This window comes from Mustela nigripes, chromosome 14 (assembly GCF_022355385.1).
Source record: "Mustela nigripes isolate SB6536 chromosome 14, MUSNIG.SB6536, whole genome shotgun sequence".
NCBI classification, from domain to species: Eukaryota; Metazoa; Chordata; class Mammalia; order Carnivora; family Mustelidae; genus Mustela; species Mustela nigripes.
In genome coordinates, this window is record NC_081570.1 from 53,341,580 (window position 1) to 53,357,594 (window position 16,015).

The following is a 16,015-nucleotide window of genomic DNA, read 5'->3' on the forward strand; positions in this document are numbered from 1 at the left end:
TTCTCCTTTTCTCACACAAGGTCCCACTGCTGAAAATGCCATGGTTGGGAGGATTTATGTAGGTATTGCGCTTTAAATCTTGAGTCTATCATAATGCTGTACACTTGGAAAACTTTAGATTGAAAAATAAGTTTAAGTGGAGACTGCCCTTAATTGTTTCCTATGCTAATAATAGTCCTATTAGCACTGCCACTAGGGTAATGAGAAAGAACACCATTAATTCTAATGGTTCCAAAGACACCTGAGATGCCTTTAGGGCAGATAATTTCATTTATATTCTGGAGCTTTTTTGGTAAGGGAGGATGGGCAACAAGACCTTTCCATTTCTCTCTCCACAGAAACATACACACACACACATTTATTCACTGCAAAAAAAAAAAAAATGCCATTCTTTTAAAATCCATCCTTGAGTCTCTAAATGGACATAGTATTATAATAAACTACCATTTATTTTGCCTCTTGGGCTTATTATGTGTTATAATAAAGCACTGCAACCCTCTGAGGTAGGTGCTGTTTACTGTCTCCATCTTTTTTCTTTTCTTTTTTTTTTTTTTAAAGATTTTATTTATTTATTTGACAGAGAGAAATTACAAGTACACTGAGAGGCAGGCAGAGAGAGAGAGAGAAGTCCCTGCTGAGCAGAGAGCCCGATGCGGGACTCGATCCCAGGACCCTGAGATCATGACCTGAGCCGAAGGCAGCGGCTTAAACCACTGAGCCACCCAGGCGCCCCTACTGTCTCCATCTTACAGATGAGGAAAGTGAGCCTTAGAGGAGAGCCTAGGTTCTTTCTGCTAGCCCCTTCTCCCCTTCTCCCCCCTCTCCTCTCTCTCACTCACACACACACACACACACACACCCCCACACACAAGAGAATCTTACATCGCATTGACTTTGAGGACTGTCATTTTCATATTTCTGGACTCAGCTCTGTAAACACAATGATAGGAGTGGAATTAATTCAAGGTTTCTTTTCTTTCTTTCTTCTTCTTCTTCCCTTTTTTTTTTTTTTCCTATGCCCAGTGATCCAGATGTACAAACAAGTGGGCTTGTTTTGCATTTTTGACATTTGAAAAGAAATTCCATGTTGCTAATGCTTATGAATGTGCCTTAGGGCCCTTGGGGGTTTCTACTCAGATCTTTCAGGCTGCATTCTTTTCCCATGGACCCCAGGGACTGTGGAGAAGGCTCCCCACTGGATCTGCCTAGAGCAAGCTGTGACTGTGGGAGTCAGAGGCTTTTGGACTTGTTTCAGCTCTGAGCTGGAGGAGTGCCATGAAATCACATGATGTTTGGACTCAAAGGGCAAGCTAAAGAATGTCTCTCTCATCCCGCCCTGGCCAGTGGAATCCAAGCAGTGAGCAAGGGGCCCCTCCAAGGTGCTGCTTCAGTCCACTGGGCATGCAAGAGCAATGCAAGAAAAAGACAAGTCTCTAAGCCAGGCCCACTGGGGCTTCTATGACTTAGCAAAATCCTAAAACCAGTTAATGAGAGTCAGGACATACAGGGAAAGAGTGTGGTGGATCCCAGAAGGAAACTTGTAGATCCTCTGGTTCATTCCCCTACACTAATGGGAATGAGGGTAGTTAGTGGTGGTGATGAAAATAGTAAGCTAGGAGGAGAGGGACACAATCAGTATTTTAAAGACCATTTGGGTAACCAGGACTAGATTCCAGGTGTCCTAACCCCAAGGCCAGGTAGGAAGTCCTAGGAGCCAAGGGCAACCTCAGTCTAGGGTATTAGTTGGCAGCACATGGGCACTATTTCTGAGCAGCATTGTTAGAGCACTTGTTCTAGGGCCCATTTCTTCAGACTTTAGTCTGGATGCCAAGGAGAATAAGGGTTAGAGAAGAAAAGTCAGCTTATTACTGATAAGAGAGAGAGGATACTCTGAATTTCTACTCTCCTCCCAGGCTTTTCCACTTTCCTTCCTTATTTCATATCTTCCTATTCTCTTGGATTAGAGAAAGAAGAAAATCAGGCTGTCCAATAATTACTTTTAGAGGGACATTTATCTAGACCACTAAGGACCTCATACCAAATCGGAGCATTAATTTAGCTTTCACTGACTGAATTGGGTCTCTGTGCTCCTGTCACCTTTCAAAATTCTCCCCAACATCTACCAGATGATCTCTGGCAACCTGTGGTGAGCCAGGGGTCATGACACAGTTGACTGTAGCCATAAAGGCATGGATCTATGTTGAATCCTGACCCAACTTTGTTTTAGATATTGGAACAACTTATACTAAATTGTAGATATGTAAGTTTTTAAAAAAAATTAAACTTCTTATTTTAAAAATGATTATAGGTTCACATGCAGATGTAAAAAAAAAAAAATACTATCCCACAATCACTTTTACCCATTTTTACATAATGGGAACATTGTGTGAAACTATAATCTAATGTCAAAACCAGTATGTTGACGTCAGTACAGTCAAGGTACAGAACAGTTCCATTACCAGAGGATTCCTTATGTTGCTCTTTTATAGGCACAACTTTCTCCTCATTCCTGGAAACCAGTTCTCTATTTCTATAATTTTGACATTTCAAGAAAGTTCTATAAATGGAATCATACAGTGTGAAACCTTTTGGGATTGGCTTTTTAAGTCAGCATAATTCCCTGGAAATTCATATAGTTTGTTGCCTATGTCAAAAGTTTGTTGTTTGTTACTTTTTATTGCTCATTAATATTTTGTGGTGTGGAGGTACCACAGCTTGTTTAATCATTTGCCCATTAAAGGACATTAGGGTTGTTTCCATTTTTGACTATTAGGAATAGAACTGTTACGAACATTCATGTATAGGCTTTTGTGTGGACGTAAGTTTTCCTTATTTCCAGGATATGTATCCAAGAGTGCAACTGTTGGTCTTATAGTATTTGTTTGTTTAGTTTTATAAGAAACTGCTAACCTGTTTTCCAGAATATTTGTATCATTTTACATTCCTACTAGCAATGTATGACTGATCTAGTTTCTCCCTCTACATCCTTTCCTACATTTGGTGTTGCCACTATATTTCATTTTAGCCTTCTGATAAGATGTATACTGATATCTCATTGTGGTTTTAATTTGCATTTTCTTAATGGTTAATGATGCCGCATGTCTTTTCAAGTATTATTTGCCATCTGTAAATCCTCTTCAGTGAAATATTTGTGCATGTCTTTTGTACATTTTCTAATTGGATTTTCTTAATGTTGAGCTTTGAGAATTTTTTATTTATTATACATACTAGTCCTTTGTCGGATATGTGGTTTGCAAATAGTTTTGCCCAGTCCGTAGCCTTTCTTTTCATCCTTTTAACAGGCTCTTTCACAGACAAAAAAATACTTAATTTTGATAAGGTTCGGTTTATCAATTTTTCTTCTTATGGATCATGCTCTTAGCAACATGGCTAAGAACTCTTTGCATAGCTGTCGATCCTAGAATATTGTATCCTGTTTTTTCCTAAAACTTTTATAGTTTTACAATTAAGTTTGCAATCTGTTTGACTTGAATTTTGTATAAAGTGTGAGGTTTAGGTTGAGGTTCATTTTTTGGCCAATGGATGTCCTATTGTTCTAGCATCACTTGTTGAAAAAGTTATTTTTCTTCCATTGAATTGTTTTCATATCATTGTCAAAAATCACTTGGGCACATTTGTGTGGGTCTATTTCTGGATTCTTTATTCTGTTTCATTGACTTATGTGTCTTATCCCTCTGTCCACACCACACTATTTTGATAACTACAGAGTGATATCAGGTAGAGTGATTCTTGCCACTTTTGTTTTTCTATGGAACTTAGAACTTACGTTTTCTACCATTTTACTTGGGAAGAAATCTCAAACTTACAGAAAGTCGCAAAAATAACAATAGTACAAAATATACCCATGTACTCATTATCCATATTCACCAATTATGAAGTCTCCTTCAGATTTATTTATTTATTTAGACAGAGAGAGCATGAATGCACGCAGGGGGAGTGGCAGTCAGAGGGACAGGGAGAAACAGGCTCCCCACTGAGCAGGGAGCCAATGGAGGGCTTCCTTTTCGGGGCTGGGAGGGGGGTATGAATAAGGGCTAGATCCCAGGACCCTGAAATCATGACCTGAGCTGAATGGAGACACCTAACTGACTGAGCTAGCCAGGGGCGCCTCTTCAGCCTTCTTTAATCTAGAATATCTCCAAGTTTTTTTCATCTTTAATGGCATTGACACTTTTGAAGAATACTGAACACCCCCACCCCCACTTTTAAAGTGCAGTCCTCGTTTGGAGTTTATCTTAGATTTCCTTATGATTAGATTCAGGTTGCTGTGCATATGTGGCCATATATGACAAAGCTGATGTGTCTTTCTCTAGTGTAACACACCTGGATACACTCACATTTCATCTGCCTCCATTTAAATTTTGATCACTATGTGAGGTTATTGTATGATATTTGTTTGGGCCTTAAAAATGGTAATTTCATGATCCCATCCAGCATATAACGTTTATTAAGGTTTTTTCTATATGTGTAACCTGCCCTCCCTGATGCTGTTTTTTTTCACCTGTTAAATGTGGATTAATAATTTCTCTCCCATGAGTATCCTTTGGACGGTTAAATAAGGTCCTGTATGTAAAATCTGACACATAAAAAGCACTCCATGGATACACTTCTTGCAGCCAGAAAGTGTTAAAGGATCTTGGCTTGGATCTTCCTCTCAGACACTCCAGATGATAAGCAAAATCATGACAGAGACAAAGTGCTGGGGGCAGCCTCAGCTCTGCCATTTCGGGTTCCCCAAGGGGAAGACGGGAAAATGCCTCCCACCCCACGGGGTGCGGTGAAGTTTAATAGCACGTATGTAAAAGTGCCGGGACATAGACTGGGTCCTCAAAAATCATTAGTGATTCCTAAGCTGTTGTACGAGGAGAGTAGGACTATCTGCCAGACTTAACAATTAAAAAAAAAAAAAAAAAAATATATATATATATATATATATATAATGTGGGATCATTCTGAGGCAACAGCAAGGTACGAAAAAGCATGGTTAGCGCCCAGAACTTGAGAACTAGCACCACTGAGCCGCTGTGGGCGGATGACTCCAGCTCTCGAAGCTTCAGTTCTACCATGTGTAATTTGGAGATAGAAATCAGCGCGCTTCCCCGGGGATTCCGGTGTTAATTAAGGATGCCCAGCAGTACCTGGCACTCCGTCGCCGTCGTCTGAATGAAGGCGGGGGACTGAAGCGTCCCCCTGCACAGCTGCCTGGCGCTCCGAGGGCTTCCGGAGGGGGCGCCTCGCGCCAGCGTCCACGCCCCGGGCGGCCGCACCCCGCTGGCTGGGCGCGAGCAGCCGCCTCCCCACCCCCGCGCCCCGCCCTCCCCGGCGGCCGCAAGCTCCTCCCCCGGCCGGCGCGTCCTCCCCCGCGACCGCCCGGCACCTGCAGACGCGCGGCGGCCGGGGAAGCGCGAGGCCAGCCTCGGGCGGCGGCGGCGGCAGCGGGGGAGGGGTGCGGGCGCACAGATGGGAGCAACTGAGAAGGGCGGCAAGAAGAGCCGGAGGCTGTTTTCTTCTCTGCGGCCGTGGAAGGCGACCCGGCGGCTGTGGAGGACGCGCTCGGCTCCCAAGGCGGCGCAGGGTGAGTGTGGTCGCGGCGGGGGGACCTGTTACAGCGCGCGGCTGGCGCGGACTGGACTGCGGGAGGGCCGCGGTGGCTCCCGCAGCCGGAGGCGGCATCTCGGGCCCACCTCTCGGTTCCTGGGACCTCAGGGTGGGGGGCGGCGCGACCTGGATGTCTGGCCTGGCCCGGGCGACCCTCCACCCCGACCTTCGGCCCCTGTGACAAGCCCGATCTTCCAGGCTCTCACGGGGCTGCTCAGCGAAGTGCAGGGGCCGGTCTCGGCGCGGTCCCCTTTCTCCTTCTACCCCTGAGCACCTCTCGTTGGGCCAGGTGGTTGCAGTTTGTTTCCTGCAAAAGCCCCTGTCTGTAGGTTTGACTGGGGACGGGAGGAATTCAGGCTGCCTCCGGGACACAGTCTACTCAGGTTTGCGTCCCTCCCAACACCTGGCCGGTTGCCTGCAATGCAGTAGCCATGGTGGGGGGAATGAATCTGAACCCAAGGTTACCTTCAGGGTCTTCGCCATTTGGACCCACCACCTTTCCAACCTGTCTGCGGTGATTTCCTGTTCGCTGCTAAGCTCTAGTCCCCATAAACTACTTTCTAAACACAGTACACCCTGTCCCCACCATGGCCTTTAATCACATTTATTCAGTCACTGATTCACTCCATTCATTCCTTCCACAATCTCTATTGAGCTCTTCCCGTGTGCGGGGGCCTGGGGTGAACAAGATAGGAAAGGCCCAGCTCGTGGCACTTCTTCTAGAGGGGGAAACAGACATTACACCCCTCAGATAGGTAAACGTCCCCATTACAGATTGCTATGTGTGCTGGGAAGGAACCACAGAGTGTGCTGGGAGAGGAAAGAAGGCAGAGTTGCCCCGGCTTACAAGGCAGATGGACAGGGAAGACCTCTCGGAGGCAATGTGATTTAAACGGAGACCGGAACACTGAGTGGGAGTTACTCCAGCATGGAGCCTGGGGAGAGCATTCCTGCCAGTGACAATAACAAGTGGAAAAGGTTCCCAGTGTGCCTGAGCTTAGCACCGGGAAAGTGAGGGAGGCAGGGCCTAGATCAAGGTCTGGGTAGGGCATGATGAGAACAGTTTGGATTTTATTTCTAAAGCGGGCTGGAAGGCTACTGATGTGTTCTCAGCAAGGCTGTGACATGATCTGCTAGCTCACTGACTTGTGTGTATTCAGTGTGGCCATGCCCTCATCTCAGTCTGCCCATCCATCAGGGAGGCTCAAATGCCTTTTCCTCTGTGAAGCCTTTCCTGGGGTTTCTGCCACCTGTAACCTCTTTTTGAATAGGGCCTCTGGCACTGTTCACTGGGTATTACAGATTCCACGTGGGTGGGTTCTCATCTGTTTCATCATTGCCTCCCCTACGTCCAGGCTTGGTACTTTCCAGATACCTGTTTGCTAGACTGTGTGTGTGTGTGTGTGTCCTGTCTTGTCCTTTCCATCTGTTTCTATCATCTGAGAGATGACATGCTTTTTTCTGAGAGACTGACATGCCTTGATTTCTAAAATGGCCGACCTGATGCAGGGCAAAAGCTATACTGCACCCCGGCCCTGTCATTGATACAGCCCTCTGCCCCCCTCCACAGGATTGTTTTTTTTTTTTTTTTTTTTTTTTTTTTTTAAATATTTTATTTATTTATTTGACAGAGAGAAATCACAAGTAGATGGAGAGGCAGGCAGAGAGAGAGAGAGGGAAGCAGGCTCTCCGCTGAGCAGAGAGCCCGATGCGGGACTCGATCCCAGGACTCTGAGATCATGACCTGAGCCGAAGGCAGCGGCTTAACCCACTGAGCCACCCAGGCGCCCCACAGGATTGTTTTGAAGATTAAATGAGTTGATGAGTTAAATGAGTTAATAAGTGTGAAGTGCTGGCACAGAGTAAACATTCTAAAACTAAATTTGACTCAAAGCAAGAATTATCTTTTAAGTATTTATTTATTGAGTTAGAAACAAGCTTTTCTACTGTTGGTAGTTAGACTAAGACTTGGTATTGTTATCTTGCTGGCTTTCAAAGAACATCTTACTGCTTTTGGTCAATGCACAATTAAATCCCTTGCCCATTGCCACTAGACCTTAGTAAGTCTGAAGGCTGACCTCCCTTCTACTTTAGCTTGCCTGAGGAGTTGAAAAGAAGAGTCATGCAACAAGTATTCCTTGAGTGATAATTACATGCAGAATGTAATTCCAGGTGTTGTGTAAATGTTTACAAAAGAGGACTACCTGGATATTTCTACTGTAGTAAAATGGGTTAGAATAAGTCTCCTAGTTCTATAGTGTTTAAAGCCAGTTCTATACTGTGTATACAGTTGTCCTCTCCTCTTTTCTCTGTTTCTGTCCTAGAGGTCACCGGTGGCTTCTTGGAACCCACCGCCATACCACACCTCTTTTTTCTCTTCTTCTTCTTTTTTTTCTTTTTAAAAAGATTCTATATATTTGTCAAGCAAGGGGGAGCAGCAGAGGGAGAAGGAGAAGCAGGCTCCCCACTGAGCAAGGAACACTATGAAAAACTTGATCCCAGGACTCTGGGATCTTGACCTGTGCCTAAGGCACTAACCAACTGAGCCATCCAGGGGTCCCCACACCTCTTTTTTCTTAAGTAGAATAATGGTTGATCACTATTTCTCTACTTCTCCCATACAACCTGGAGATAAGGCCATCATAATGTCTTATATTATAAGACATTATGGCTGCCTCCGGGACACAGTCTGCTCAGGTTTGCGTCCCGCCCAACACCTGGCCAGTTGCCCGCAACGCAGTAGCCATGGGGGGTGGGGCAGGAATGAATCTGAACCCAAGGTTACCTTCAGGGTCTTCCCCATCTGGACCGACCCCCATTCCAACCTGTCTGCGGTGATTCCCTGTTCGCTGCTAAGCTCTAGTCCCCATAAACTACTGTTATACATTACAGTTTATAGAATAGATCAACTACAAGATCTTGTTTCAATCTTGACAGCACACTGGACGAAGGAAGGGCAGATGGTGTTTATTTCTCCCATTTTATAGATGAGGAAGGTGAAGTAAGAGACTGACTTGCAGGAGGTCATATGACTGGTGAGTGGCAAACTCAAGCCTGATTGTCCATACAGCATTCTTTCTGCCACATCTCCCTGCACAAAATAAACATGTTCCAAAGTCTATACTCATGGAGAGAAGTAAAATTGATAAATATCATGCAATAAAAGAAATCCATTTCCCCATTTAATTTTTTTTTTAAAGGTGGCCTGAATTTCTCATAATGATGGGACATCATCTCATAAGTGATGGACACCAATTTGGGTATCTCAAATCATGTGTTTTGGTGCCAGACTCTGATTAGAATCTGACATTAGTAAGTGGCACAGTAGTAAGCTGTGTGATCTTGGGCAAGGTGCTAAATCTTTTAAAAACTCAGTTATATGTCATATATAAAATAGAGATGATAATTCCTATGTCACAATGTTACTGTGATGATTACATGAGTTAATGTATATAAAGTGCCTGGTACACAGTAGTCTACAGGGTGGTAGTTATTATTTTTATTAATTTTAGTCCAGATAGTGTACCCTATGATCATATTCCCAACAATGGTTAGTCACAGGACTGGAAAGCTTAGTAACCTATGGGAATAAAGCATGGTTGGGAAACTCCTTAGGGGCAGGTGTTCCTTCTGTACTAACCAAAAGGTCTTTCACAGCATCTTTTTTGTTCCCACCTTTTTTTTCCACCAGGAGGCTGCAAGTGAGAAGCTTTAGGTTTAGGGGAATCTTGGCATCTTTTCAGCCTAACACTGTGTCCTGAATATAGAAGACATTCAATAAATATGTTTGTAATGAAAAGATCCTTTAGGAGGTCCTATCTATCTATCTAGACACTCACACACACACACACACACAGCCAAAGAGAATGCATCTGCAATTTACTACTAGTAATTGCAGATGCATTCCTGTTACTGTAAGTAAGATAAATACTTAGAAGAACAATTACTGGGTTAAAAGGTATATGCTTTTTTATTTGGAAAAATAGCTGACCTCCATACATTTGTGCTAATCTAGCTCCTACCAGGAGTGTGGGCGATTCTTGCCAATACTGAGAACTGTCAGACTTTTTAATGTTTGCCAATTCCATGGGTGTGAAATGGTACTGCAGGGTTGTTTTGTATTGAATTTCCTTAACAAATAATGAAGTAAAGATCTTTTCACATGAATTTTGGCCATGTGTGAATAAGGCCTATTCACGTCTTTCCCCATTTTTTGTTTTAACTTAATGGTTTGTCTTTTTCTTATCTAACAATTTGTTGGCTTACATGTCCAAACAACTTAAAAAAATATAGCTAAGCATGCAAGCTATTCCAAATGGGAATATGAACAGGCTGTGCCCAAAGGAAATTAACACCCCGAATGCTTCCAAACTTTCTAGAGAACGATATTTTAACAAATATCAAAGCTTTTATGTCATAGAGAAGGGAGTGAACCGTCGGTGGATTGGTGAAAGTGTTTTGTAAGAAGTAGGTCTCGAAACAATGGTGGAAAACTGGCCCTGAGTTTCTCCCACCTGAAATTACTTCCCTGAAATCCTGGTGGGGCAAAGAACTCTTTCCAGAGCTGCAATATTCCATGGAAAGACAGAGACTAGAACTTGAGTCGGTCTCCATTAGCAGATGGTGCTCTCCAGGACAAGTTACTTGGAGAGAAGGATAGGCGATCTGTGGTTTAATCCTTCACTGCCATTTCTAACCATGTACCCACCCCTAAACACAAATCACATTGAGTGGAAATAATGATTACTCCTGAGGGATATTAGAAAGATCAAATGAGATCATAAACATGAAAGGCCTCTGTAAATACAAGGATATTTGCTAGGCTCTGTGAATTCAGTAACACTGTTCCAGAGTGGGAAAAACTCATTGACCTACAATCTTTAGGCCCTATTCTCTATGATCTGTTCTGCATACAGGTGCATGATGTCAAACATTAGTTCTCCAAGTGTGGTCTCCAGACTAGCAGCATCAGCCTCTCCTGGAACTTTTTAGAAACGCAAAGTGCTGGACCCCACCTCAGAACTACCACAGAAACTCCAGACGCAGGGTCCAGCAATCTGTTTTAACAAGCCTTGTAATAATTCTGATATATGCCAACATCAGAATGGTTTGAGAAGCACTGGCCTAGTGCAATGTGCAAAGGCTTTAAAGTCAGCAAATGTGTCTTCTAAAATGTTAACTCTCTCATTTGCCAGCTTATGGCATGAGCAAGTTACCAGGCCCCTCTTGGGCTTAACAAACTCTCATCTATAAAAGGAAGATGGTATCACCTCCCTCACAATGTTGTTTTGAGAACAAAGTATCCTAGCTATGCTACTTTTTAGCTCTGTATCCTTTAGCGAGTCACTTCTTCTCCTTTCTGCCTCATTTTTCTCATCTAAAAAAGATGGAATGGCAAGAGTTATCACGTACGTACTGTTTTACTCTGTGCCAGCCACTGTCCAAAACGGTGCATATTTTTATTTTATTTAATTCTGACAGTAAACTTCTTTTGCCATCTGTTTTACCATGAGAAAACTGAAGCACAGAGAGGTTAAGTAACAAAGTTACACACCTCATAAGCTGGGATTCAGACCCAGGCAGGGTGCTGTGAAAGTCTTTGCTTTCAGTAATGCTTGAAATCTAAGTTATCAATAAACATCTGAAGATGATGGTGAGAAGAGTGCCTGACACAGAGTAGGTGCTCCATGTATCAGTTCCCTTCCTTTGCCTTGTAGCCTGGCTTCATGGGAGCCTCTGCAGCTTTTCTTATACTCATGCTGCCCTCCTGTGTGGTGACCCTCTTTGCAAACCTTCCTCCACCCCCAGGCGGCAATTTTTCTCTCTTTACTTTATGGCCTTTATGGCCACTTGGATGCTCTGAGCAAACCTTCCAGAGGCCTGGTGGGGTGGAGGAAGACAAAGTGAAGCCACCCTGCTGTCACCACCTCAGCATGTTTTTAGAAGAGGGTCTAGGCCAGTCACTGAAAGGTCATTAGGTCTGCCTAATGTGGGACATAGCCTTCAAGCCTCTTTTGCTCTCAAATTTCCAAGAGAATATAAAAACTTTTTTTTGTTTGTTTTTTTCTTCAGTGTAAAATTTACAGCTGGCAAGTTGAACCCACAATATTAACAGCAGCATTTTTTTCTTTCATTTTTGTTTTACAAGGACAATAAAGAGCCTGATTGTTTTTCAGTTCAGGGTTTCACTCATTGTTCTTGAAAATTCTGTTTGGTTTTGCTCTCAATATGGCCTCCCTTACTGGGCATGACTCACTGGTCTAGTGACTCAGAAGTGGCATCAAACAAGACAAGGACTGTGCAGAGCCTTGAAAGGACTTGGTGGCCAGTGGAGCCTGTTTGAGCTTTCGCTAAACCCAGCTATTGACAGAGGGCATCATTTTCCTTAATGGGTGTTTACAGAGATCCTTGGTACCAGTTTCTTTGAAGTGTGGGGTCTGTCGGAGACACTGCTTTGTTTTGGAAAGCTCCAAGGCTTGAGCCCATTCTGGTCCCTCCACTGGTTTGAGGTTTACTATAGGGTGAGACAAGGCTTCGGAGAATTCACCTGACCCTGCTTGGAATGGCCCCAGAAGCAGAGGTCAAAGGCTTTTGTAAATATTATAGCAGGAGGGAAAGTGAAGGCTCTTTTTATTTGAAGAGGACTGCAAACCTCTTTCCACTTAATTAAAAATAACAACAACAACAACAATTAAGGATGGATAGAGACGAACAGATATGTGATAATGCAAATAGAGCAAAACTAGTCAAAGATGTTCACCATGCAATGCCTCCAGCTATCCATATGTGTGAAACTTTTCAAAGTACAATGTTGGGTAAAATGTAGGTACCTCTGGAAATGACCACATTCTTGGAAACAATTGGCTTCCTTTTTAATTTAAGTGGAAGCCCATTTCCCACTTCCTCACTCCTCCTATCCTTAGCCTTTTTTTTCCTGGGAAAGCCTACTTGATTAAAACTCACCTCCTGGAGTGAGGCTGGCAGGGGGTACCTACTCCTTTATGCCAAGGTCTGTACATTCTTTCTGATGTGTAACTCTCACAGCAGCCCTACAAGCTAGTTATTATTTTCTGTAGAAGGTACAGAGGGGTAAATTTGACCCAGGTCACAAGGTAGTAATATCAGTCTCACAGCATTTATGGAGCCCTCACTTTATGTGTCAGGCTTTGTGCCATGCACTTTGCATGTACTAACTTGGTTGAGCTATCATTGTCTTCGTCTTACAAATCAGGGAGTATAAACATAGAGAAGTGTAGGGGAGGGTCTCAGCTTACTTTAGGGGCCAGGACATAGCAGAGCCCATGTTTGAACCATCTCTCCTGCTTTCAAACCCAAGTCTTGGCATTCTTCTATCTAATTAGTAAATCAGCATACCTCTTAGGAACCTCTTGTCCTGAAGCCACAGGCTTCTTGAGGACAGCACTGTGTCTTTCCTAGTGCTCAGAGCAGTGCCTGGCACAACGAATATTTATTGAACAAAAGTGCACAAATGGTGGCTTCTTACCACCTACTTCTTCTCTCCTCTCTGTCCCCAAGGTTGCTCCTAACTGGGCACATTTTGGCCATCCTGGACTTGGTCCTTGGCGATGGAGGAACCTGTTTTTTTGTGGTCTGTGCACCAACATGGCTCATTTGGTGTCCAGCAAGGAGTTCCGGTGAAGGCAGATTTTCCTCACTGATCTTGAGTTGTCAAAGAGAAGCATAAAGATATTACCCACTGCCAAGGAAAGATGGGAACAAAACCCAAATACTTAAGATTTTCCAAAACTTTCAGGGAGTCTTTCAATTGTGGCAGCTAGAAATCAACTCCAGGACCCCTAGTGGCCATGGCAAGCTTTCACTCTACAGCTATATTTGACTCTTGGGCTACAGTAATGACCAGGTGCATGCTAGCAATTAGTTCTTTTAAATGTGCCCAAGTATGTTGATAATTATACCTCACATTTATATAGGGCTTAGTTTGCCAAGTACCATGTCTGTTCTCCCTTTTGATCTTCTGAAAGGCATATGCAGGGCAGGTATGATTAGCCCCACTTTATAGATGAGGAAACTGGTGCCAGAGAGGTTGTCACTACTTCCACCACTCAGTGGTAGAGACTGTCTTCGACCCTCTTATCTCAACTCCCACTCCTGCAGATTGTCCATGTCAGTATTGCATTTAACCCAGCAGTTTCTGGGGAATGAGAGCAACAGGTAGGTTTTCTCCTTGTTGCTCTTCTTACAGCTTAGTGAGGTCCTGAATTGGGGTGTTCATCTTTTTGGATATCAATTTACCCATTTATAAAGGGAAATAACCCTCCCTCCCCATCACCTAGAGTACACCTGGAGCAGAGAAGGTGGTGAGGAGTGAGCACTTAAAAAAAAAAAAATCAGAGTGAAGATATTTGGAAGGGACTATGATGACCCTGATCCATTTTTTCGTAAAAGAAATTAAATGTCACTTCCTCTCACCACCTGTTTAAAATGGCATGTCTGTTCCTTCATTACTGTGCTTCATTTTTCCTCATGGCATTTATTGCCATTTACTGTATGTTTACATTTGTTTGTTTATAGTCTGTCTGAATACTCTCACCAAAATGTAATAGCCACAAGAACAGGATTTGGTCTGTTTCCTGCACTCCTGAGTCCCTAACAGATGGAATTCTACCTGGCACAAATAAACATTTGTTCAGTGAAGGAATGAAGGAACGAATCTGAGCTATGTAATGATTGAAAGTAAGCTGGAATTGGATGATTGAAAGATTTGCTTGAATTTTCCTTGCCCTCTAAGAGAGGGCTCCCATGGTCTTGCTTCCTCATGCCCATTTCTGGCTCATTCTTGACCATCAACTTATGCCCGGATGAAATGGGTTCAGTAATCTGTGTCCATGCAGCAGACATGGGTCACTGTATGCCTCTGTCTTGTAACAGCCTGTGAGCAGCTTGAGGAGTAGGACTAGACCCCACTACTTAGCATGGAACCTGGGCCACAGAGTAGAAGAAATAATTGTTGAATGAATGAATATGAAAAAGAAAACAAAGCACAAGTCTCTTAATTCTCTCCGAAATCATGGTCTCCCTTTGAGAATAAGCTTGGCACATGGCACAGACCTTCCCCCTTTGAACCTGAACCGAATCTCTACAGAGCCTAGGAGGCACCAAACATTTGGTTCCCTTATCTAAGAGAAGGAAAGGCAAGCCTAGACTCCAGATCCAGTTCCATGCCATGTTTTGGAATTTGTGTTTACGTCGGCCTTCATCCCCATCCTTTCTGCTCTAGCATAAGCAAAATTATCACCCCGCACACTGACTTGCAGGCAATTATCAGAGCTCGGGTGCTCCTGCGTTGAGGGACTTCGCCCCTGAGACCGCTGACTTTCTGTGAATGACAAATCAAAAGTCAGGTTTGCAGAATCAGCTGGACTTTCCTGCTCATTTGCAGCAGAGGGAGGAAAGAGAGAATGAAAGATTCTGAAAATAAAGGTAAGGGGCCAACTGCCGAGGGGAGGCTAAAAGATCTAGAGATGAAATGTCACTTCACAGATATGGTTAGTTTGTATTGATGGCCGACTTTAAATTACTGTGTATATCTATTTTTAAAATTCTGGTTATGTAATAAACATGACTCTTTTTTTTTTTTTTTTAAATGACTGGCTTCTGGTTTCCAAATATTGTGTCATTCAATTTTCCATATCCTTGCTACCAAATAGAACAATATTTTTGCAGTCTTCATTTAATCTTGGCTGAATAACACACATTTCCATTTTACAGATATTCTTGTAAGTGCTCCCAGGATTTTGATAATTTTATTTTTGGAGAGTTCACAATAGTTAATTAATATGTAGGTTTTCAATGCATTATTGTAATTGGAATATCTGAAATACTTCGGACTTTTACAGCTTGGGTTTATAAGAAAAATATTGACAGAGAATTCCTTAATGAATGTTAATCCTTTCAGGAGGACCCAATGGAGAGCCATCACTGACCTTCAAAACTGTTTATCTTGCAGAGGTGCTCACAGTCAAACTACCCCCACCCCTCTGGCCTCCAGACTCTATTCTAGATCCCTGGTTCATTATCACCACCCCCTACCCCATTACTCGAATTCGGTGTGAGGCAAGGGGGAAGAGAAAAATGGATTTAAATGAAAACTCAGGGAAGGACAGGGCTAGTATTACTAAAATGAGCCAACCAAATTTTTAGTTCAATAACAGGGATTCTAGGGTTTTAAATTCTGACGCTCCTTACATTTTCTGCCGCAGTTGGGGGAGGAGCGATAGACCCCAAGGTCTCCGGAGGCTACACGTGTTTCCCGACCCTGTTACCGGAAGGAGCCCTTCCTGCTGCGTCGCTCCTGGTCGGAGTGGCAGTGGAAGGCACAGAGGGGCCCGGCTCCCGGGAAAGCCACCCTGCCCCC

At 43.5% G+C, this 16,015-nt stretch overlaps 1 protein-coding gene across 2 annotated transcripts in view; it reads left to right on the plus strand.

Moving 5' to 3' along the window:
• Window positions 1-5,397: 5,397 nt before the first annotated feature.
• DNAJC6 (DnaJ heat shock protein family (Hsp40) member C6) overlaps window positions 5,398-16,015 on the plus strand; it is a 138,980-nt gene continuing 128,362 nt past the window's right edge. Inside the window, exon 1 of one of the 2 annotated variants that reach the window (XM_059375000.1) lies at window positions 5,398-5,596. In XM_059375000.1, coding sequence (XP_059230983.1) covers window positions 5,482-5,596 — 115 coding nt within the window. In that variant the 5' untranslated portion in view covers window positions 5,398-5,481. Of the gene's footprint in view, window positions 5,597-14,915; window positions 15,082-16,015 lie in introns of those variants that run through there. The other variant, XM_059375001.1, reaches the window with a different exon arrangement.